Below are 26,433 nucleotides of genomic sequence, written 5' to 3' on the forward strand. Positions count from 1 at the left end.
AATTTTATTTTGAAACAATTAGTTAACAAAACATAGTAGAGTTAATTAACATCAAATTAGTAAGACTCTTGAAGAAATTTTTAGTAAATTGAGAACTTTAAAATATTTTTTGATAGTACTCAATATCCCAAGTTTATGGTGCTCATTGTCACTGAGGAAAAAGGTATTTTCAAAGTAAAATTACATGAAAAATTACTTTAAAATACTAAATGACATTTGAAAGAGTACTTTAAGATCCTTGCATTACCAAAAATTAGTTTAGGAAGCTGAAGTTACTTAAAAATACTTCAAGGTGTTAAATGCAGTTTGATCCTAAATCATATGTATCAAATCCTACCATTATTTATCAGGCATTGACTTTCTAAACATTATCGCATGGTGATTGATATCCTATGAATTACTTATAAATTGCCACATGAGAGGCCAAAATGTTTATTGAAAATTGAAGAAAAGATACAGAGATACAACAATAATTTATAATTGGCCTCTATTTTTCAGTAAAGCATATGCTTGCTTGGTCGAAATAAAGACCTTAAATAATATGTTGAGTAAATAATATCATAAAAAAGTTGAAATTGCAGAAACAAAAATATGACTATTGGGAAAAATGAAATCACAGAAATGAAGTTGGGAACCCACTTTATGCCATGGTCATATGTCACGAAGAAGGCACTACTGAATGCTATCATCATGCTTGTTATCGATATGAAGAGAGTTGCCAATCCAAATATCACCTTCGAGGGAAGAGACTTGTGAAAGTCATATTCCGCATATCGTGAGATAAGGATAGACAAGAAGACCAGTATGGAGGCTGAAGATGAGATCAATGCAATAGCATCTGATATTGCGAATATCACAAATGATCGTTTCTGTAAATAATTTGGGATTCCAGAACTATCATTGATGCCACCTGGTATGCTAAATGCACCTGAAAACACTCCGGTGGCAATAAGAGTTGAAACAACCATACAATATTTAGCTGTTCTCTTCATCCATGCCTCGGCATTTTTTCTCAATGATGCGTGCTCCTTGGTGAACAACTCCCGAGGAGTTTCACCATTTGAGTTTTCCATATTCACATATGATGGTAACACTACCTTCCTTACCTCCTACCATGTCAAAAGATTGTTAAAAAAATTAATTCATGTATATATTCTAGCCATGGGATCATGTAAAGCATATCATGTTATTATTAAGACAGACACGCACCTCAAACCATAATAGTTCAAACTTCATTTGAAAAGCTGCCCCAGCGACCAATTCAAGTCGATCAGCTGGTGCTAACTTTGCAGCCAAATGTAATATATTGTTTCCATCATCTTTGTCTACATATGACAATATGATATCCTTATTTGCACTTATATCACGGATGAGATTGAAGATGTGAAGTTGTACTTCCCTTAATTGTCGCTTTGGGGTTACTCCAAAAATTAACCGAATTAATGCAATATAGTGCAAAACTCGGGTCGTTTCACTTTGAGGAGTCGAAAACGAAATTAAACCCTAATAAATGAATGCAAGTAACCTAAACTATAAAAAGAGATTTTTGATTTTGAAAAGCTGTTAATTAAATACTACGAATCAAATTGAAATTAAAATACTTTTTTTTTTGTTTTTATATAAAAGTGATTAAAATGAATGGAGATTAAAGAAATGAAAATGAGACACACAAATAACACTGATAAAAATTAATCCTCCAATTCAACAACGCAGGCAATCATCACTCTAAAGATGTGGGAGTTAAAAACAATGAATTAAGAATTATAATTAAGCTTTTAATCCAACAACCGAGCCACCTCGAGTTGCCACAAAATATTTTCCTAAAATCCCAACTTACTAACTGCAACCAGAATAGTAAAATAGGATTAAGGATGCCAAAAACCAATGCTTAATTAGAACTCTTAAATCCAAAATAACAGAATTAAAGCTAGCAAGAGACAATATGATCCAAAATTCTAAGCCACCTTAGAAAATCACAATATATTAACTCTAAAATCAATATAAATGTCATAACCACAACATCATAATTGAAATCAAAGCTATAAACAGCCCAATGTCAAATGCTAAACAATAATCCAGTCACAATAATCCCCAAATATAATCAGATTAAGCAATACAATTATCCCAACAATTAGAAAAACTATCCTAAGACCTAAGAATTGTTAAACAATTATTGAGTAAGAAATTAAAGTAACTAGAACTCCCCTTTGATGACCCAAGCTCCTGCCATTGTTGTTGAATTAGAGAATCACATAACCTCAGCCACGGACTGCCATAAAAAATACTGCCTCCAATAGTCTACTATGTTCTGCCATGAAGAACAAGGAAGAAGCGGCTGTGAAAACTATAATTCGATGACTCGCTCTGCCTCCCGTGGGTTCCCTCCAGCCGCGCCTCGCGTCCCTGTTTCTTTCTTGCGTCTTCGCCTCCGCATATGTGTGTGTCTCCGTTCTCCTCTCTGCCACCAGGAGGATTCAGCGAAGACGAAGATGGTGGTGATGGAAGACTCTCTCGCTCGCGCCTGGTCCAGCCCGCTTCTGTGTGTCTTCTTTTCTTCGCGCAGCTCCAGCCTCCCTTTCGTTCGGCGTCGCGTGTGTGTGTGTTCTCCCTCGGCCGCCTTCGTCTTCTAGCTGATCTGATGATGATTAATATTAGGAATATTAGGTTGGGGCAAAACGCAACGTTTTGCCCCCAACTTATTATTATATATATATATATATATATTTTATCTTTTTTTTTTCTTTTTTTTTCTTTTTATTTTTGAATCTTCCAAGAACCTACAAGCAAAATTTAAGGATAAGGTAGCATTAATTGTCCTTAAAAATCAATTAATCATAATTAAATCAAAACATGACAATTTTGCCCTATAAAATAATAATTCAAAATAAAACAAAATAAATCAATTAAGGCAAAAAGGGACCAATTAAGCTGACAAAACTCATATAAAAGATACCAAAATATATAAAAATAATTGAGTTTGTCAAGATGTTAGGATGACGATGTGAAACAGCAATGTGAATTATGCTTCGCTTTTGGCCGTCCAACTCCCATACCAAATCAGGGTACGATCTCAGAAGCTCGGCTAAGAAATCGAAGTTTCCAACTGTTGTAGCGTCAAATAATAGTCTTGATGGCTCATTTATGATCTTTCTTATATCTTGCTCTGAGTTTACAAGATGGAGAATTCCTAGCCAAAGGGAATGAACAAGTTGAAGAGCAACACCGTTCTTCATCCCTAGGATGCATGTGGATGATTTTAATAAGTTAATTCAAGCAATATGTTGGGGCAGTCTGTGGTTTTAGCCATAATGTACACGTTAAATATAATGATTAGAAAAACACATTGATACGCACAGTAAGTGTTAGGACTATTTTTCTAGTTTCCTAATTAGCAAGTGATTACGGTGGCTAATTATTACCTGAACTTATTAGTTGATTCTGATGTCCTAGACTATGATGAGCTGAATCTGTTGTCTTCTGAGCCATGATATGCAAACCTGTCAAACCTTCTTCATTTGTTGCTAATGCAAGTTCTGGCTTATCTCTCAACATTTTCAACGCTAAATCTAAGAAATTTCACAATGTAGTCAAGAAACGCATACATAGATACTAAAAATAGATGCTGTCACACAATGTAATAAGCAAAATAGAGCTATATATATATATATATATCAAACTAAGAAACTTTGCAGAACAGGTTTTGTATTATATATTTAGTATGCATCAAATATGAACTTACCATAAATACCAGTGTCGATGCAAGTGAGGAATAACTTATTCCACTCTGCTTCATCGAAGGTTTCGATAGTCTGAGGATATAAATACCATGCCACATCAGCTCTTCCTTGCTGTGCAGCAAAAAGAAGAGGGGTGAAACCATTTCCACCTCTAATTTTTGGCAAGAAGGGGTTCTTTTCCAACATTAACTTAACAATATCCAAGCTTCCTGCTGCTGCAGCAAAGCAGAAGGCAGTGTTTCCCATAGAGTCTTGTAAATCCAAGTCATTCTCGTCCATCAAGTTCACAAGCTCCTTCACAAAGTGAAAATGGCCAGCTCCTGCTGCTACATGAAGTGCTGTTGGATACCCTTTTGCTATAGCAGCATTCACTAGCATTCTGTTATGATCTAACAGCATGGGCTTGGCTTTCTCCCAATTGCCTTCTAATGCATATTTGTAAAGAGGTACGCATAAGTTTATGTAGTTCAATCTGGCCTCCCCTGAAACAAAGTTGAAATTTTTCGGTTTTTTGGGTGATCAGCTTTAACTTGAGTGAGGTAAAAGAGTAATTAATCTTCCATGGATTTCTAACCCTCATGGCGTATCTGATCTGTTGGAATAACAAGTTTTTTATTAAACTAAAAGTTTGGATGATGAGTTGAGTTTTGAGAGTTCACCAAGAACATAACAAGCCTCACTGTTCAAAACGTATTTACAAATTACGTACCACCAAGATCCTAATTTTAGATATAAGACTTGAAACCAAGAGGTCATGCGATATGAGCCAACAAGTATTAATAAATATACCAGTCTGTATTTGATATAGGAACAACGTTTGTTCACAATTCGGGGGAGAAAGTAATTTTCAAAAAGAAAAAAAAACACCAACAACGGGAAAAATAGTAAAGAAAATACTTCATTTTGTCCTAATTAAGTCTTGCAATTTTGAAGAAAGAAGCCCATATTCATCAGTGACCAGCCACCTAACTATGTATGGAATTACATGCATTTATACTTTATTAGGTGAGAGGATTCCATCATTTTCCTCACCACAATTGAATCAAAATTTGGAAAAATTAACAAGAACCACAAATAAGTGAACACATCAGTTTTTTTCTAAAAAATTTACTTGCATCCTCCAAAAGATGAAGGGAAGGCCTCCTAAAATTAGCTGAATCAACCCTCTGTATAAATTGGATGTGATTAGGCCCTTCAGGAGTATCCATTGGATGTTCATTTGGCGCATCCATTTATCTGCAAAACCATCCACATTAACACTCCCGCAGCTTTCTATGCATTTGTATTGATTTCTGCATTTTCTGGTTTAGTTTTTCTACCAACAATTGTGGGTCACGAGTCTGGTACATTCATATCGAATCCAAGAAGAATTGTACTGTTCATTATTTACAAATATTTCGTGATCATAACTTTCGCATATACTCTATATATTTTGTACGAAGCTCGAGATAAGTTATACTGTTTATGGCTTATCAACTTCTAAAAATATATGATATCGATATATAATAAAAATTTAAAGAAACAAAGCACTTTAGTACTCTATAGATATTTTATATATTATGATTAATTAAATGCTTATATTTCTACTGATAAAATATGCTTATATTAAAACTTATGATAATTATTATGAAAAATACTGTTGTTTTTTAAATTCTAAGTGAGTTCATAAAGTACACGGGACACAATTGCATTCACCGTTCGCAGACACAATGATAAGGATGTTGGGATGAACTTTTCATTTATTGATGATGACAAATTAAATAATTGTGTTGACGTACAAAGTAAGCAATTTCAAGGAAGCAGCTTCGGTCCCACTGATACCTTCCGAACCAATAGTTTTTTGTGGTTGGGCATTATTCTATCTTATTGGTGGAGACATCTCTTCCTCCAAAATATTAATTACATCTGCAAATGCTCGTTATCAAATTGTTCCATATATATATTTGTTATATTCTAAATATAAGAGTGAAAAATTAATTAATTTACAAAATAAGAAAAATAATTATATATATAAAATATTGTTAACTTTCTTAAAATATCTCCTTAAATCCTTTTTTCCCCAGCAAAATATTTCCTTTAATCATTTGCACTAGAAACAATCCCTATTGATGAAACTTCCTTTAGAGATACAATATAGGAAAAAATTATAAATTTGAAGAACAAAGTAAATTAAAGTCTTATATTTAAAATTAAAGTAAACATTTCCACTAACTCAGACATTTAGGATATTGTTAAAAAAAAAAAAAAACTCATTCATTGAGGACTACAGGAGGTATTACATATAAACTTAAAAAATTTAACCATCAAGTATTAATAAGTCATGTATTTCTTTCAATTAAAAAAAATCTGCATAATCTGGCAAAAAATTATACCTGGTTGTCGATGGGAAGAGGAAATCTTCCTCTTATGGCACTTGCCAATGAAAAACCCGCTTCTTTAATCAAACGGTTAGTTTCCTGGGGGGAAAAATATTAGAATATTTACGAATCTTGGATTGTATGCATAGAAAATAAGATTAACTGAGGAATACACGGACACACCAATCACAGAAGAAGAAGAAGATGAAGATGAAGCAATATCTGTAAATGAAGGAGATATATAGAGAAAGAAGACGGGTAAAAAGAGGTCTTATTTTACCTTATGGAATCGGTTTATCATATTTGTTCTTTGCTTGTAGAGTGAGATTGCTTGATCCTTTTGGAGTCGGGTAAAATTACTGTAAGGTTGCTTCTGCAAAGCAAGCCTGGGGATTCTGTGGGGTTGAAAGCTATTACTGAACCAACTAAGAAATACAGTGATGGGAGAGAACTTGCGAGGGAAGTTCTTCTTCGTCAATGTGAAGTATTGAGTTAATTCAAGTGATTATACTATTAAACAACGTACAGATTTATACTATTAAACATTGTGTTTCGATCCTTATCATCTATTTAAATAATATGAATTGAAGTAATCAAATTTCTTGTCTTTGCTGATAGTAATTAATGAAGAATCGACTTCTGCTTCTATCTATTATGCTAGCTAAAGACCAGACATTAGATATTATCATAATTGGAAAGCTCAATTTAAACCAACAGGTTAAGTTTAGGGAAGAGGACTGGTCCCTTATAACTTTGACGAATCAATATCTAAATTTCTATTAGGAGAAGTATTCATATTTAGTATCTAATAGTATTTCAAACAAGATTATTTTTAAGAAAAGAATAGCTATGCGCAAAAACAAAAATCTATATTAAAAGGGAAAAAAAAAATTATACAGGGTCTTATGCTCAACTCTGTCCAGTTAATTGGGTTTGAAAAAAAAAATTGCATAAATTTAATATATAGAAGAGTTTATGGGCTACAGCTCACATTAGACCGATCCCGTATGGGTCAGAGAGCCCATTTTGATAGCTTTGCATGAGATAGCAGAACCCAAAAAATAAAGTGAAAACTGAAAAGAAATAAAAGATGTTTGATATTTTAGTCAAAATAGACAGAAAAAATAAAGGGGAACAAAATCACGAACATTCAAATATCACTTTTGCAAACTTTAAAACATTCGAACAGCCAATGGAATAAAATATTTAATGGAAGCAATAGGGACACATGAAGAATTGAAGGGCTCGAGGAGTTGGGGAGGCACGCGTACACGATTTTATTTTCCTTTTTTTTTTTTTTGAAATTAAAAGAACAGACATTGACCACTTGAGATTTTAAGCAACATTTACAGAGGATTGTTAATGCAACTAGGCTACAAGGTCTCTGACGATTTTATTTTCCTTTTGAAGGGCAAATTATAAATTCTTCACACAAGACAAGAGCATGAATTCTAGCAGCACATGCAATGAATGGCACAAGTCAGTGTAACCAAAAAAAAAAAATTCAAGAGAAAACAAGAAGGACAATGTACGGCAGGCAATGCAGTCTATCTGACATTTCCACAAACACTTGGCACCAAAGTGAGTTTCCAAGGTGAAAAATGTAACCAAAATTCTAAAACTGAAATAATGATTTTTTTTTGGATAAAAAATCAAAATGTCTTAATATAAAGAAATAAAAGTTTAAGAGTCAATACAAACATGAATTAAATAGGACGGTTATCGGTTAAAACATGAGGATTAATAATTAATAAGTTCATTTGAAAAACAATTTAAAGAAAACACTTTCTAAACCCACTGTCATTGGGCCATTCCACAGTAAACTTTGTCACTTGCATATTTTGGTCGTTCTTGTATACAAGTCATAGTCCCTATTTTATTTATAAAGCGATTTTATAAACTTCCTTGGTGTTGTCAAGTTGATTGCCATTAGCTACAAATTGGAATTGCACGCAACTCTAAGATACCTCTGCCCAAGTATTTTGTAACACTCCAAATTTTCTAATTTAGAAAAAAGAGAAATGAGAAGATTTATTTAAAATCATTTAGTGCTTGAATAAATTGGAGGAAAATATGAAATATGAATTTTGAAGACTTAGAAATATTTTGGAAAATTTGATTCCCCAAAAAGTGACTTAAATAATTTTAAAGTTATTTTTAGAACAAAAATGGGTTAGTTTCTCAGAAAAATTTAAGAAAAATACTTAAGAGGTTTCTGACTAATCTGAAAATTTTAGAGAAATTGTTTTAGGCAATAAAGAAGCTAATGAGGCATAAAATCCTTAAAGTGGGAAGAGGATTAATTTCAAGAATTAAGGGTTATTTTCTTAGAAAATTCAAGAAAAATGGCTAGGAGTCAATTTTTGACCCGAAATTTTTACGGAAATTAATTTATGGGTCAAGAAAGTTAATAGATAATATAAATCCATATAAAATGTTATGGATTAATTTCTGGGTTTAACTTATAATTTCAGAATTATAGAGGAAGGATGAAATTGAAACAAAGCATTGAGTGTAAGGGCAAAATGAACATTTCATTTTTACTCCCGCATCACGCGTGCTGCCTTACCATTTGACATCAGATGACACTCTCTTCCTCCTCATTTTCACTCTGCCACTCGAAAGAAAAGCGTGAGAGTCAAGAGAGAGACCAAAGGAAGCGAGAGTGACGGAGGAGTGGCGGAGTTGGTGATTGGAGGTATTTCTGCTGCATGCAAACCGATCAAACTATCAAGGTAGCCTCCTGATCAATCTCCCACCATTTTCTCTTCCGCTATCTGCATGGTTTGGCTGTAATGGAGGAGAGAAAGATGGGGTAGTGAGAGAAAATGGAGGAAAGAAGAGGACGACCAGTTGGTTCATGTCCTATGGCAAGAATAAGGTATATGATGCTGGTTTTTGAGGTTGCATGTCCCGTTCCTTGCCTCTGCCTTGCTTCCCGACCTCTGTGTGTGTGTGCGTGTGTGTTGTGATTTTTTAGTTTCGAAGTCATGGAGCTTTGGGAGTCGGAAGTCCGAAATATGTGTAGATTTCCGTGCATGTTGATTCTGTGGCTGGAGATTTATTCCTTTCCTCTGGTTTTGTTGGCCGAACTGATATAACATATATGTATACATCGATGGCGTTGTATGTATGTTTGCTACTCTGTTATGGGTTGTCTGAAACAGAGCCCATATTTTCCTTGGTGTAAGAAGTCGGCTATGATACAAAGAGGAGGAAAAGAAAGAAAATGGAGTGGCTGTGTTGGTGTCTCTGTTTTCCACTGCCAAGGCAGAGGGTAAAGGTTCACGGAAGTGGTGCTTACTTTGGGTATTGATTTCATTCGTTTTGGTCTGGTTATGTCAACTGAAAACAGAGATTGTAATTTCCTAATTATAGAGTATTAGATTCTGTTGTTTTGGGAGGCAAACCGTCGAATATAAATGCATATATTTATATATGTGCGTTTCCAGTTCTAAATTAAATGAAGGAAGATGACGATTTTGCTGCTGAATGGAGTTGGGTCTGGGTTTTATATATATCCCTATATGTATGTTAGTAACCCAGTTCATAAGTATCGTTTTCTGCTTGATGGAGTATTATTATTATGATGTGAAACGATTATTATGGAACGAAGGCCATGAGGTACATTGGAAATAGGTTGTGTGCAGTGGGGTTTAGTTGGAAGCGTAGGAATACAAATATTTGCCAATGCATTTCTCTCGGTCAAGCTTATTAAGAAATAAGTTGGGTTTGCTTGATTTGAGTTTAAATGCTTGTGTGACTAAACTATGCTTACAGATTTAAAATAAAGTTTCCAATGTGGTTTTGGAAAGTGAAAATAATTTTTGACCTGTGATCATGCGCTAATATATAAGCATACATGTATATGATTTTGGTGGTTACATAAGTGAGTATATGGTTTGATTAATTGGGTGGTGATGGCCGAAGGATTTAGGGAAAGATTTATGTTTGAAGTTTAGAAAGAATTAAACTTGACTTTTGATTTGAAGTTATTGGGGAAAAAGGAGAAGGGAAATCAAATAGGATGATGGGCTTGAATTGTTTTGGTGAATAATGATGATGTTAGGTATTTAGATTGTAAAGAGATATTGAAGAAAGACTAAAAGCTAAAAGGAAAGAAAGAATTAAGAGGAAATGAGGAATAGGATGATGACTATACAATAGGTATAAGATGTGAATGTGATAGTAGAAAGATATTTGCTGTCAGTTGGTGAAGAAAAGAAACTGTTTTGTTTCTTTGGAATACAAGTGTTAATTGAAGTTAAATGCGAATTTTAAAGGTATGTGAGTTGTTGACAATAACTAGAAAAGTCAGTAGATTATATTAAATTATTTGGTGGAAGAATGAAAAGTAGAGTTTAAGGAGTATGAAGATAAAACTAAAATTAAATTAGTGTCAAGAAAAGATTTGGGGTTGAATAGGTTTAATTGGAAGGGAGGAGGTAAAGTTAAATGAGTTGTTAATTGATTAAGTTATTTAGTTGGTAATAGTAAACTAGAAAGATAAACTTATTCAATTTGGGAATTGGATATTTATTGAATGTTTGTGTGTATTTTTCCATGAGGACCAACCACTTGATGAAGTGGAGCTAGCATGGATTAAGGATGTAGCATCATCCTTAAATATAATAACTAAAGTAATATTTTTTACCAACATGACTAGTTATTAAGCAAAGTAACTATGTGTTAAGATAATGAAAAAAGCCTTTCAAAGAGAATAGTGTTGAAATAAGGAAGGAAGCCTTCCAAAGAGAATAGCTTGAATAAGAAAAATTATGTAGGATGACCAACTATTAAGTAAGGGTAGATATTAAAAAAGATTTGGGATTTAAAGTGAGTTATTTAATTTATGAATTATAGTTGGATCAAACATTGATCTACTCTTACAAATATAATAGGTTTTGATACTTGCTCAATCCCACCAAGAAAACGAAAGAAGAAGAAATTTGTAATAGGGTAGATTTATTTTTGAGGGAAGCTGACCTGGTAGTAGTTCTTTCCTATCTTACACTAGTGTATGATTGCTGTATGTTTATTTGTACCATATTATTGTTTTAAAGCATAAGAACATGTAATCCTTAATTCCTTGCATGGATTATTTAGCCATGATCACGTGTAGCTGATAGACATGAGGGAGTATCTGCCAATTATTTATGCATTATTTATTTAGTTTGTCTATCTGTCATTACGCATAAATGCTTAATTATATTAGTTTGCAATGTTATATTCCACTTTGGCTTTTTTTGCGTGCTTTGTGTAATCTGCACATTTGTTTCATGAAAATTATTACTACAAGAATTCTTTAGAATCTCACCCTCCATTTCATGATATACAGCAAAGACGAGCAACTCTAAGGGAAAGGAAGTTATATAAGAATAAGGTGGGCTAATTGAAGAGCAGGGATGCTTACTATATTCTGTACATAGGTAGTAGAATATTTTGATAAGTTAATATTTATATTATTATATATGTTATATGGACAAGTAATTATTAGTTGCTTTATGTAAATATTATTTTGTATCCTCCATAAAGAGGAGAGCATTATCGGGTGCAGGTAATAGCTATCGACTGAAATGGCTGTTATATTATAATGTGATATTAGGGATTTATATGGTTTGAAACGAGATAAAATAATTTGCCCCATTTTTCCCAGGATAGAAACCTGGCTCTTAGTGGTGTGAAGTTAAATAAAATGACCCTATTAGTATATATAGAAAGTTAGGTGTTGCATCTTTTCTATATGTTGCACTATGTCCAAACAAAATAAGTTGTATATTTTTTGTGAAATAACTTATAGATCTTATATTTTATATGGGTTTCTATATAAAAGCAAATTAAATTGGCTAAGGTATATAAAATTTTCATTCATTTGTTTTAATTTTCACTTATGTGTTTTCCCTTTGATTTTATTTTCAACCCTTAATTCGATTTGGTTCTAATTTTGTTTCCTAATGTGATTAAAATTTTACTTTTCTCCCTTAAGTTTTTTTTATCTTATTTACTCTATCCTAGCTAATAACCTCCTTGACCCCTAATGGTGATCCACATAAAATCTCTTCTAGAATATTTTTTAAATTGAGAGTACAAAAATAAAAATTTGAAATAAATTAAAGTTAACAAACTAAATTGGAACAGAATGCATTCAAGGGATGAAAAACGAAACATTAAATACAATTAAGGTAACAAAAGTATACTTCATCATATGAAGTAAAGGGTTACGTAATATTCATCATTTTGAAATATTTTTTCATTAGCTGTACTTTCTTCTTGATGGGGCTTGAGACGCTCACTCTGTCAATTTCAGATTTCCACTAGAAGTAGCCCACATCACAACCTTCCAACCTCATATTGAGCTTGCCTAATTATCACATTATGCCTACTCTAACCTATCGACATGACCTTGCCCACTACAAGAAAATGTACTTTCTACCTCCCCCATCCATGTCTGTTTGCAAATACGGAGGAGAAAGGTGAGTATTCTTGTCTGTACAGACAAGAATAACCTCGATGTTCTCATCTGTTGCACAAAACAGATGAGAACATCAAGCTTTTGTCTATTTTACCAATAATAGATGAGAAGTTTCTCGTCTGTTAGAGAGAGAAAATGAGAGTTCTCGTCTGTTATTGATAAAATAGACAAGGACAGGCCCCTTCTTGCCTATTGTATTAAAACAAATGAGAAGGGGCTTGAATTTTTTAAAAATATTGCCCTAGTTAAGTTGCAGCAGCCCGCGAACATCTCCCTCCCTTCCCATCTTCATTCCTACATCGCCTTTTGCTCCCATCTCCCCTGCTCCCCTCATGGCCACAACGCTCATAGTTCGTCACCTCTTCTGCCTATCTCCACTACGAAGCTTGTAGGCTCTGCGTCTCCAGTCTAGCATTTCTCTCCTTTGTAAGATGACGATGATGACGTCTCGAAGTTTGTCGTTCTCTCTCTCCAAATCAGTGACTCCTTTGAACAAAGAAGCTCACCGTTGAAGCCACGTTCACCTACGTCTCGTCTTCCCTCTAAGTCAACACCACATCTACACTTTACCTTCTTTGATAGCTCTATTGAATAAGGTAAGTTCAAGAGCATTCTTCCTCCTTTTGGTTATTCTATATGTGTTACAAATGGAATGTGGGTTTGTGTAAGTTGCTGCTATGTCTTGAATTGCATTTACAGAGTTTAAAACTTGTATGCATTGATAGGGTAATACATTTGAAGACTAAGAAATTTGTTAAACTTGTTTGAATATTAATGCACACAAGGTGTTTGTCAAAGAGAAAATTTTGATATATTGGTATTGTATTAAAATAGGTATTATGATCTCGAAAGATTTATTTAACAACAAGTTGATATTTTTTTGATGTGTTATCTCAAAAGGAAGCTTTAGGAAATGTTTTTTCAAAATGAGTAAACTTGCAAATTTTGTTTGGGATTGTAAAGTTGAAAATTTTGGTAAGTTTTTTATATTTTGGATTACTTTAAATTGTTGGATTGAAGGATTGAGCTTAATTAATTGGATAAAATTGTTATCATTAGTCTTGAATTTGCATTATTTTTGTTGGAATTGAGTTGAATTAGATCAAAGAGTTAAAATTAGTGTTAAATTTGTTAGATTTAAGGTTTTGACAATAACAAAATGAGCATTTAAGTTTCTCTGCATAACTGTTATATTAATCGATCAAGTGTTCGATCATTAGTTAATCGAACATGTACTAGATGAATGTCAACGTGTTATGTATCCATACACTATTAAGTTTTATCGATCACGTGTTAGATAATTTACTATGCTAAATAACTTGCTAGATAAATAGGTTTATTGATCACCTATTAAAATGCTTTATTATAAGGGCTTTTACGAAATTATCGATCACTTGATAGATAATTCAATAATCAATAAGCTGTCAGGTAAAAGAGGTTAACTTCCTCACATTTGACAAAAAGGTTAATTGATCACCTTATTGATTAAATGTTAATCGATCATGTCTTAGATAATTGGTAAATCTCCTTAACTCATTTATTGTTTAAATTGATTTATAGTTTTTCAATCACCTCATTGATCAACCTCTTATCGATAACTTGTTCTAACATTGCTTTACAAAACTTCTTTGGTTGTTCGATCAAGTCCCTTTCTGGAAATCAAGTTTTCACCAATGATGATCAATCACCTAATTGATAATTTAATTATCGATCATTTAATCGATCAACACCATGTTTTGCTGCAATATTAGTCTAAGTCCTTTAGAACTAATTTTGCGATAACCTGTTCAATCAAGAGTTTATTGATCATGTTTCAGATTATTATGTTTGAAAATGCTTTTCCATGATAACTCAATTTATCGATAATCTGTTTGATAAATTGATATTCGATCATTTGCTCGATAAAGCTCCAACATATTTATTTAAACTGCTCTTCATGACACTTTTCAAAAAATATATTTTCATACTATCTTCAAGCTTTTCTCAGTCTTCTTGATTTATCTTATATTCTTATATAAATTGAGAAAGCACGTGTCTCAAGATTAAGCTTTTTAACTGATTATCATATGTATATTCTTATTGACTCTATTTCACCATTTATCAATCACATGTTCCATAAACGATTGATCCATAATGTCCTCGATAAATGTTCTCTTCGTTTAAGTTTGATTCCCTTGCTGCCAATCGATAATGTTATTGATCAATGTATTATCGATCAAGACTTCGATCAAATTGATTCATCTTTACTTTCTAAATATTTGATGATTGATTCCTTGATTTTGGTTTCCTGTATCAAAACTAAGAATCATTGTTTCTTCTGTTATTCATTCATAATTACTTGAGAAGAAAAATTATAGTTTTGCTATGACACTTCTCTAGATTACGAAGCAAAATAGATATCTTATAGGATCAACCTACTATGTTAGAAGCATTTATTACGAACAAACGTTGCAACTGTTGAAGACACACAATTGACACTCCAATGACTACAAGCTCTTGTGTCTAACAGAAAACTAGAAATCTCCAACTATAAATGGCGCAAAAAAGCATTGAATGAAGCATTGAATTCACCAAGCTACCATATGTAAAAATTAATTCTCGCATTCAATACTTGTTTTTCATTTCTAAGTATCAGTGTTTATCATATACACTTTGTGAGAGAGTTTGCAATTCCTTTTACTCAATTCTGTGAGTGACTCAAGAGTGTGGACTCTTGAGGGGATTGTAACCTTACAAATTGTAAGGGGAAGTGATTGAGAGTGACTCAATTACAGTACTGAGGCACAAAGAGCCTGTTGAATCTTAGGATTTAGTGAAAAACTCAAAGGTTCTCTGAGGACTGGACTTAGGTCAAGTGTGTGAGACCAAACCAGTATAAACTTTTGTGTGATTCTTCTTTGGTGAAATCTTTATGAACTTATCTCTATTGCTTTATTTGGTTATTCATTTTATTAAGTTAAATTTTTATATATCACCTAATTCCCCACCCTCTTAGGTAAAACTACTACTAACATTTAGTATCAGAGTATGTCTCTTTGTTAAAGACTTAACTGTCTGAAGAGAGATCTAATAGCAGGATTTGGTGATAGTGTACTACCCAAAGGATGCTTAAAATCAAAACCACCGGGCTTCAATAGGGAAAATTTCACCTTCTGGAAGATGAAAATGAAAATTTTTATTAAAGCCACTAAATATGACCTATGGAACGTGATAGAGCATGAGAGCTATGTTCTAATAAAGATGGTAGACAATCAACAAGTTCCTAAAAGTCTGAGAGAGTTCGCTAATGAAGATAAAAGTTGTTTTACTGAATGACATAGCTATCAACATATGTACCTGTGCCTTAAGCCAGAGAGAGTACGTCTAGATTTCAAGCCTAGAAACAATAAAAGAAATGTGGGAAGCTTTATAAATTGCTCACGAGAGAACAACTGGAGTGAAACAGAGTAGGATCAATACTCTCACCACAGAGTTCAAATTATTTAGAATGAAAGATGGAGAAAGTATTAGAGATATAGAAGTAAAGTCTCACACCTTATTAATCACCTGACCGCCCTTGGGAAGAAATACAGTTAGGAAGATCAAGTGAGAAAGATACTAGGCGGACTCACCAAGGAGTGGGAATCGAAGTGACAACCATTGAGGAAATAAAAAGAGAATCAATAGGCTCAGTTGCTACACTATTTAGAAGCTTGGCAAAGTATGAGAGCAAGCAGAAGTACAAGAAGGAGATGAACAAAAAGAATTGCAAAGACATTGTTCTCAAGACTCAAGAGAGTGAAGATGACGACGAAGAAGATCTAGAGGATGAGGAAATAGGCCTTATAATTAAGAGGTTCAAGAAATTCTATGAGAACAGAGTCGAAAGAAGATTCCAATCAAAATGTAAAGCCTCCACGTCTCAAATCGAGACCAAAGACCCAATAATATACTTTGAATGCAAGAAGCCGAGAGATATCAAAGCAGATTGTCCTTAACTATCTAAGTTAAATGACAGAGATAAAAAGAAAGAGAAATTCAAAAAGAAGAAGGCTTTTGTCACTTTAATATGAGGAGATAGCTCATATGAAGAAGATGACAATGACGATGAAGAGACGACTAACATCTATCTCGTGGTACAAGAAGACGAAGATTCAGAGACCAATGAGGTAATCATTTATGAACCTTCTTATGATGAATTGCAATATGAATACAAAACTTTACATTCTGAATTAGTTAGAATAGCTAAGGAGTTGGTAAGCTTCAAAAAGAAGATCAAGAGTTTGGAAGAACAAGCGAAGCAAAAAGAAATTAGGCTACAACTTGTACAAAGTGTGAGCAGAACAAGAAGAAAACCGAGGACCTCACAAAAACTCTGGAGAAGTTTACAAAGGGCAGTGAAATGCTAAAAGTGATACTAGGAGCTCAACAGTGCACAATGGACGAATCCGAAATAGGATATAATCCTACTCAGGATAAAAGAAAAGGAAAGAAGAAAAGTGGTGAATGATCATACTTAACATTCTTTAGAAATTCTGTCCATTCTTCTAATCCATTTGCACTTTGTTCTTACTACAACCATGAGGGCCATACATCCTCTTCTTTTCCTCACAAGAAGAAAGGAACCTACAGAACATTAAAATGGGTGCCCAAAGGTATATATGTACCATAGACAAATCAAACTAACCAGAAAGGACGTAAGAAGGTATGGGTACCTAAAACGTGATTTTTGTGATGTAGGTCTATCTTAAAGTATCCAGAACAAACAAATGGTACATTGACAGCAAATGCTTCAGACACATGACAGGTAACAGTGACAAATTTTCAATACTCAAACCCAAAGAAGGTGGTAAAGTGAGCTTTGGTAGAAATCAATATGGAAGAATAGCAGGGATCAGAGAAGTTGGAAGTGATAAAGGAATAAAAGTTGAAGATATATACTACATTGACGGTTTATGTCACAACCTATTCAATATCAGCTAAAGCTCTGATAAGAATAATTAGGTGATCTTCGATTCAGAAGAATGCTTGATCATTAGCGAAGATGACCTACTACTCAAAAAGGAAGAATTGAATGTGAAGTTGAGAGCACTAAGGGACGGTAATTGTTATACTATCCAAATTAACTTCAAGATTTTTGAAAATTGCTTTATTAGTAAAAATGAAAAAAAATTGGCTTTGGCATAAACGTCTTGCCCATGTTAACATGAATCTTTCAAAATTAACTAAAAGGGATTTAGTTATTAGTTTACCTAAAATTCAGTTTGAGCATGACATTATCTATGATGCTTGTCAAAAGGGTAAACAAACAAAGTCTGCTTTTAAATCAAAGAAGACAGTGTCAACCAAGAGACCACTCCAAATGCGTTATATAGATTTGCTTGGTCCATCAAGAATCAAAAGTTTTGGTGAAAACTTGTATACCCTTGTGATAGTTGATGGCTATTTAAGATTTATCTTGACTCTATTTCTTTCTTCTAAAGATGAGACATTTAGTGCATTCATTTTTTTTGGCTAAAAAAGTCCAAAATGAGAATGATATTTCTATTGTATCAATTAGGATTGATTATGGAGGAGAATTTGAGAACAATGAATTTGCTGACTACTGTGACAAACATGGGATCGACCACAACTTCTCAGCAATAAGAACAACTCAATAAAATAGAGTTGTGGAAAGAAAGAATAGAGTACTCACGGAGATGGCCAAAGTGATGCTAAACAAAAAGGGAATTTCATAAGTATTCTGGGTAGAAGCCATGAGTATAGCATGCTATATCTCCAACACATCATACATCAGAATGCTACACGGGAAAACACTGTATGAGCTATACAAGGGAAGAAAACTGAATCTAGCTTATCTAAAGATCTTTAGAAGTAAATGCTATGTCTGCAACAACAACAAACAAAATCTTGGTAAATTCGATCATAAAGCTGATGAAGGTTTATTTCTGGGTTACCCTAACCATAGTAAAGCCTATAGGGTCTTTAATAAAAGAACTTTTACCATTGAAGAATCAATTCACGTTGTGTTTGATGAAACTGAGTTGATTTCAAAACCTTTAGATGATGACGCTGAGATTGTTCAAAGTTTTGAAAAATTGAGTCTAAACAAGTCTTGGAACAAAATGCCTTATGTAGAAAATGATGAAAATAAAGAAGATCCAATTAAAATGTTTTCTCAAGATAGTCTAGATCAACCTAAGACTTGGAGATATAACAAAGATTGCCCTTTAGAACAAGTCATTGGCGAAGTCAATGATGGGGTCAAAACCCGGAGACAAGTGTTTGATGAAGTGTATTTCTCTGCATTTATCTCACATATTGAACCAACCAGTATTGATGAAGCCCTATCCACTTTTGGATAGCGGCCATGCAGAAAGAGCTGAACAAATTTGAAAAGAATCAAGTTTGGGACTTGGTACCTTGATCTAATGACTATCCAGTCATAGGCACCAAATGAGTATTCAAGAATAAGCTCGATGGTTATACATAAATCATCAGAAACAAAGCCAGATTAGTGGTAAAAGGCTATAATCAAGAAGAAGATATTGATTATAAGGAAACATATACTCTAGTAGCTAGATTGGAAGCCATACGAGTACTCTAAACCTTTGGCTATATAGAAGGTTTCAAGTTATATTAAATTGATGTTAAAAGTGCCTTTTTGAATGGTTACATTATGAAAGAAGTTTTTGTTGAACAACCTCCTAGATTTGAAGATGAAAATCTTCCTAATCATGTTAACAAACTGAAAAAGGCTTTATATGGATTAAAACAGGCACCTAGAGCTTGGTATGAACGTCTTAGCAATTTCCTGCTAGAAAAAGGTTTTGAGAGAGGCAAAGTTGATATAACACTTTTCATAAAAAGAAATAAGAAGGAACTTTTAATAGTTCAAATTTATATCGATGATATTATATTCGGTGCTACTAATGAAAATCTATGCCAAGAATTTGCTAAGTTGATATAGGGAGAGTTCGAGATGTCTATGATGGGAGAATTGAATTTCTTCCTCAGATTGCACATCAAACAAAAGAAAAATGGCATATTCATATATCAAACGAAGTATCTAAAAGAACCTTTTGGTCTAGAGCAGGCAAAGAGTGCAAATACTCTAATGAGCTCTACCATATCCTTAGATGTGGACGAGAAGGGCATGGACGTGAATTTGACCAAGTATAGACAAATGATTGGTTCACTACTCTACCTTATAGCAAGCAGACCAGATATTCAATTCAGCATAGGGATGTGTGTCAGATAACAATCAGCTTCTAAGGAATCACACGAAGAAGCCATCAAGAAAATCGTCAGATATCTTGTCAGGACACTTAATCTAGGAATATGGTATCCAAAGAAAGGAGTATAATATCTAATAGGATGCTTAGATGCTAACCATGGAGGTTACAAAACAAACAGGAAAAGCACTAGTAGACAATGCTAATTTCTTAGAGGTTGTCTGGTTTCATGGTCAAGTAAGAAACAAAATATTGTGGCCATATCCTCTACAGAATCAGAATATGTTGCCACTGTAAGCTGTTGTGCTCAGATACTATGGTTAAAATAAGCAATTGCAAGATTTGGGAATAAGTTGAAGGAGATCCCAATTCTATGTGACAACACAACCACAATTAGTCTGTCAAAGAATCCAGTTCATCATACCCGAACTAAGCATATTGAGGTTTGACGTCACTTCAGTCGAGATCATATTCAAAAGAAAGACGTGGAGGTAGAATTCATTCCTACTGAATATCAAATTGCAGACATCTTCACAAAGCCCTTTGACTAACAAAAGTTCAATTACTTCAGAAGAGAATTGAGAATGGTAAATCCCAATGAGTTGTAAGAAATCTTACATTATTTCTTTATTTTAAGCACTTAAATTTAATGTTTTGATGATTAGAAAACTAACTTACGCATCAGACTGTATAGAAATTTGTTTTACAAGAAACTTTGTTTTGATACTGAAAAACAGAGGTTAACAAAGGAGAGAATGTTTGATAAAGACATTAATAATTATGCCTTAAGAATAGCTATATTTATCGATCACCCAATCGATAATGGCATTTATGGATTAAATTATCAATCACTAAGGTCTGTAGAAGCCCATGGATAATGGCAGCTAGGAAATTTGGGATAACTTGTTTGATAAATCAATTATTGAACACATATTGATCAACTAAGGAGAAACTTTACGCAAAACAGAAATCAGCTTAAAAGGTAAGGTTGATCGATCACTTGATCGAATATTGATTTATCGATCAACTTATTGATCAATATGAGCAGGTATGGTTCCTCACTGTAACTTATCGATTACTTGTTCGATTAATGCTTGTTTGATAACGCGTTCCATAATGGTTCATAGTATTCTTATTGTTTGTCAATATTATTGATTAGTTGATCAATCATGTCTTAATCGATAACCTGATCAATAATCCTCAGTGTTTTAAGTATAGAGATTTGAAATTCCCTCATAAGTTATAGAACCCTAACTCGATAACCGTTGTCCCTACTTCTCAACAACAGTCAAATCCTTCTTGTTCCCCTAAATTTCTCATAGAACTCTACTCAAAAAAACCTTTTAAACATTTTTTATCACTCCAAACTTTTCCTATCTCAACAATCACTGATCATTTCTCTACAAATCCGTCCTACACTGAAAATGGTGAGAGTGAAACAACCCAGTGCCAACCGAGAAGAGAGCTCTAAAAAACAAGTCAAATCCAAAGAGACTACACCCTCGAGTGCCAAGACAAAGTATAGACTAGAGGTCAGGCAAGAAAAATCACAAAGGAGTGGAATCTTGAAGATCAAAGAAAGCCAAACACAGAGCTCCTCACAACAAACTCCTTGGAAGAGAATGGCTCATTCAAAGTCCAAGTTACCTATAGTTTTTGAAGAATCCAAAACTGAATCTAATGAAGAATTATCAGTTCAAAAAGCTGTGGACATGACCATGAAAATCTCGGTACCTAAACAACTGAGAAAGAAGAAACAAAGGGCTAATGAAGGGGTATCTTGCCAAATTCCTACCAAAGGTAAGAAGAAACAAAGGGCTAATGAAGGGGTATCTTGCCAAATTCCTACCAAAGGTAATCTTCCTTAGTGCTAAATTCTTAGTTGGAAAATTGGATGAGTATGTCAATACAGGCAAATATAGGACAGATTTTGCTACATGAAAATTTTGCCCAGTGGTACTTGTGGATTTAGAAAGTCTAAAAAACAATGAGAAAATAAGACTGGATTTATCAGACCCAATGGAATACTACTCCAATCAGCTAAGCATTAGAGAAGATTACTTCCTTGAAGTAGTCAAGAGATTCTACTAGAACATGGAGGTAGTAGAGGAATATGATGAGGAGGGGAATATAGTTAAGAGTTGCTTAACTACTAAGCTTAGAGGCTGAGCTATCATTCTAGACCCAGCTAAGATAAATGAACTTCTGGGAACCTAAGACCATGTAAAAGGGCCCAATATGAATACTGTGAAGGCCTACAAAAATTTGATGCAAAGTGATGCCTACCCTGGAGAACTAAGTTTTCCATCGAGTCAAATGTGTGATTATTATAGAATAATCCACTACATTTACTCCAGAAGTATGATGAATAATCTGGGAGCTTCTCTCATCTAAATCAAGATGATTATATCCCATTGGTAAGGATTATCAATGGGGAGAAGATCAACATTGGGGGATTAATTTTTAGTGAAATGAAGAACTTCACAATGTTCAAATCCAAGTCTACCCCTATACCTTATCCCCAGTTGGCTTCATATTTTCTCTAGGTGCATAACATTACACATCTGAAACCTGGGAAAATTAAAAAAAATTGCTATCTTTGGAATCACTCAACTAAATAAAATGAGGATTCCAATGCCCTTTCATCCCACACAGAAGAAGGCAGACAAAGGGAAGGGGAACAACTAGCTGCCAGTATCTCCAGAGGTCAAGATAAAGCCCAGTCCTCTACAGATCCTACTCAAACATTTGTACCATCATTCTATGGGAGTTCCATTTGAGGACTATTTCACAGTGAGCTTCAAGACTTTGAAAAGAGATTGTATGCCATTGCCAAGGAGTACGGAGAGATTTCTGTCAAGAAGTTAGAGGAACTTTACACTGTTTTAGATCTCCATCGCCAAGCAAGGCAGTTTGGGAAAGAGAGATCTCTTAAAGGTTTGACACTGTGGACAAGGAACTCAAGGAGCTTAAGAGCTTGGACTTCACTCTCTACCAACTTTTTTACACCGAGCATATCATTTAGTTATGAGGACCTATTTATGCATCCATCCTCACCCACTGACCTGCACCCATATCAGATCCCACACCAATCACCTCTGTCTCCACTTCCTCCTCTATCTCACAAACTATTCCTTTCTCTACCTCCCTTGCCATCATCGTAGTTCCTCAATCACAACCTCAACCACAACCACTCCTATCGATTTCTCAAGCTCTCACTCGACTTTCTCAATTACCCCCACTTCCTGTTCCTCTTACCCTACCTTCCCTTCATCTTTCTTCTTCCACCCCATTTGATGCTAACAAAAAGGGGGAGAAAATTCTGATTTAAACTAGACCTAGTTTAGGTTTACTTTTCGTATTTCCAAGTTATGGTTTAGTTTCTGTTGATTCTATTATTCTTGGATTCTATTTTGATAAATATATGAATTTCAGTTATTTATTAGTTCATCAGTTTTTGTGTCAGCTTTTGATTCTGCGAATTTTCTCTTCTGACAATATGATTAATTTCCTATGCTTCAAATGCTCTCTATATCTTATGTTTTGTCATCACCAAAAAGGGAAAGAATGTTAGATTTAAGGTTTTGATAATAACAAAATGAGCATTTAAGTTTCTCTACATAATTGCTATATTAATTAATCAAGTGTTTGATTATTAGTTAATCAAATATGTACTAGATAATTGTCAACATATTATGTGTGCATACATTGTTAATTTTTATGGATCACGTGTTAAATAATTCACTGTGATAGATAACGTACTAGATATATAGGTTTATCGATCACTTGTTCGATCATTTGTTAAACTTCTTTATTATAAGGGCTTTCAGGAAATTATCAGTCACCTCATAGATAATTCAATAATCGATAAGCTGTCAAGTAAAAGAGGTTAACTTCCTCACATTTGAAAAAAGGTTAATTGATCACCTCATCAATTAAATGCTAATCGATCATGTCTTAGATAATTGGTAAATCTCCTTGACTTATTTGTTGTTAAAATGATTTATAGTTTTTCAATCACCTCATTGATCAACCTCTTATCGATAACTTGTTCTAACATTACTTTACAAAACTTCTTTGGTTGTTCTATCAGCTGTTTGATCAAGTCCCTTTTTAGAAGTCAAGTTTTCACCAACGATGATCGATCACCTAATCGATAATTTAATTATTGATCATTTAATTGATCAACACCATGTTTATCTGTAATATTATTTTAGTTTTGTGATAACTTGTTCAATCAAGAGTTTATCAATCATGTTTCAGAAAATGCTTTTCCACGATAACTCAATTTATCGATCATCTGCTTGATAAAGCTCCAACATATTTATTTAAAATGCTTTTCATGAGACTTTTGAGAAAATATATTTTCATACTATCTTTAAGCTTTTATCAGCTTTCTTGATTTATCTTATATTCTTATATAAACTGAGAAAGCACATGTCTCAAGATTACAAGCTTTTTAACTGATTATCATATGTATATTCTTATTGACTCTATTTTACCATTTATCAATCACATATTCCATAAATGATTGATCCATAATGTCCTCGATAAATGTTCTCTTCATTTAAGTCTGATTCCCTTGCTGCTACTATATAACGTTATCAATCAAGGGATTATCAATCAAGACTTTGATCAAATTGATTCATCTTTACTTTCTAAATATCTAATGTTTGATTCTATGATTTTCATTTCCTATATCAAAACCAAAAATCATTATTTCTTCTGTTATTCATTCATAATTACTTGAGAAGAAAACTTATAGTTTTGCCAAGATACATCTACAAATTATAAAACACAATGGATATATATAGGCTCAACCTACTGTGTCAGAAGCATTTATTATGAGCAACCATTGTAACTGCTGACTCCAACACCTACAAGCTCTTTTATCTAACAGAAAACTAAAAGTCTCCAACTATAAATGGCGCGAAGAGCATTGAATGAAATATTGAATTCATCGAGCTACCATCTGTAAAAATTAATTCTCGCATTCAATGCTTTGTGAGAGAGTTTGAAATTCCTTTTACTCAATTCTGTGAGTAACTCAAGAGTGTGGACTCTTAAGGGCATGGGTTAAGTAGTTGAGACCAAACAAGTATAAACTTCTATGTGATTCTTCTTCCGTGAAATCCTTCTAAACTTATCTCCATTGCCTTATTTAGTTATTCATTTTATTAAGTTAAATTTTTATATATCATCCAATTTACCACCCTCTTAGGTGAAACTGCCACTAACAAAATTGGTTTGATTTTGTCAGAATTGGATTTGGTAATTGCTTTATTTTTATTAGGATTGAGTTGAATTAGATTAAATTTGTGAATTTAGTCATAATTTGTTCAAAATTGCTTGTTGAATTTAGTCTTGAACTGGTTTGCTTTTGTTGGAATTTGACTAAATTGTATTAAATTGCCATCATTAGTTCCGTATTGTTTTAGGTTTTTTTTTAATTAAAATTGAGCTGCATTAGTCTTAAATTGTTCAAAATTCTTTGTTGAATTTAGTCTTGAATTAAATTGTCCAAAATTTATTAGGTAGCAATGTAATTAGATTATAGTTGGATGAATACTTTGAAAATGAGTGACGAATATGGGAACAAGGTAGAATGGTTTATTAATTAAATTTGCTAAAAGAAATGCTCCTAGCCAAAAAAGAATATATTTTGGCCACTGTGTTAAGTGTTTAAATGAGAGTTGACTGAGTATTGATGATATTAGGGATCACTTACTTGGTGATGGTATAAATGTTTGATACGCAAGATGGATTGTGGGTGAAGAAAAATCATATTGCTTTAACAACAAAGATATCAGGGAGTTCTTATCTCTGAAGGAGCTGGACATGGCATGGGTTCAATTAGCAATCATGCAATTTTATTTTTTCACTTTTAACTTATACTTCTAAGTTTTTACTTTGCACATAGTTACTAATTATTATTTTATTTCAATTCAATGATAGCTTCTTCCATAGCAACTGTGTCACATCCCAAAATTTTCATCTGGCAATAAAGGATCAAAAATTGGGATGACGGTCAATGTAGGAACTAGATGGGGAGATGAAACAACTTTTGATATGAAACCCCGAAAAGGTCTAGGTTGGCATTTCCGTAATTATCAGTCTAGGAAGGGTAAAACGGAAAATTTTGATAAAAATTCTAGAAAATCCCTGAAAAATGGGAAAAGTCTAGAATAGAGATTTTGAAATCTTGGTTGAGGCCCAAAAGGTGAAAATTTAGTGAAAATGAATTATTACAGAATTTCATGTAAACGGAGGTTTTTCAGGAAATTATTGGAAAATTAAAGGAAAATAATTATTTTAATTAGTTAGAGGCCTCAATAAATTTGTGAGATTGATGGATAAATCATATAAATATTTATTTGGATTAATAAAATTAATTTTAGGCCTTGAAAACTCAGGAATTAATTTTAGAGAATTTATTTTCCCTCAGATTTACCGATAAAAGCATAATCAGAGAAAATTCAAAATAAATACCTAGAGGTGGTGAAAAATTCTGAAAATTTTCATATTTTCAGATCATATTCTCATATTAAAAGGTGAATTATCATGGAGAGAAATGAATTTTTGGAGGTCTGGAAAAATTATGAAATGTTACTAGTGAATAGTAACTGATAAAGTTTCTAATTGGTTTGAGATAG

The 26,433-nt window shown here is 33.3% G+C and overlaps 1 protein-coding gene across 1 annotated transcript; it reads right to left on the bottom strand.

Annotated features, from left to right (window-relative positions):
• Positions 1-452: 452 nt before the first annotated feature.
• Positions 453-23,058, bottom strand: LOC114762067 (serine/threonine-protein phosphatase 6 regulatory ankyrin repeat subunit B-like). Its single transcript, XM_028951518.1, has 6 exons — positions 23,044-23,058; positions 3,740-4,159; positions 3,420-3,566; positions 2,988-3,235; positions 1,210-1,383; positions 453-1,109 (listed from the first exon to the last, which is right to left on the bottom strand). Exons 2-6 carry the CDS (start codon positions 4,134-4,136, stop codon positions 495-497), a joined length of 1,581 nt encoding a protein of 526 aa, XP_028807351.1. The 5' UTR covers positions 4,137-4,159; positions 23,044-23,058; the 3' UTR covers positions 453-494.
• Positions 23,059-26,433: the final 3,375 nt, after the last annotated feature.

This window comes from Neltuma alba, unplaced genomic scaffold (genome assembly GCF_004799145.2).
Source record: "Neltuma alba isolate B1F8T4 unplaced genomic scaffold, ASM479914v2 tig00011184_pilon, whole genome shotgun sequence".
Lineage (NCBI taxonomy): Eukaryota > Viridiplantae > Streptophyta > Magnoliopsida > Fabales > Fabaceae > Neltuma > Neltuma alba.

What these genes read in the sequence shown, in the direction of transcription:
- LOC114762067 (XM_028951518.1), bottom strand. Translation starts at nt 4,136, where the DNA reads ATGCTGTTAGATCATAACAGAATGCTAGTGAATGCTGCTATAGCAAAA. An exon ending in TTTCACATCGTCATCCTAAC is followed by an intron (nt 1,384 to 2,987) that starts ATCTTGACAAAC and finishes GTACAACTTCAC; the next exon opens with ATCTTCAATCTCATCCGTGA. An exon ending in TTGAACTATTATGGTTTGAG is followed by an intron (nt 1,110 to 1,209) that starts GTGCGTGTCTGT and finishes TTGACATGGTAG; the next exon opens with GAGGTAAGGAAGGTAGTGTT.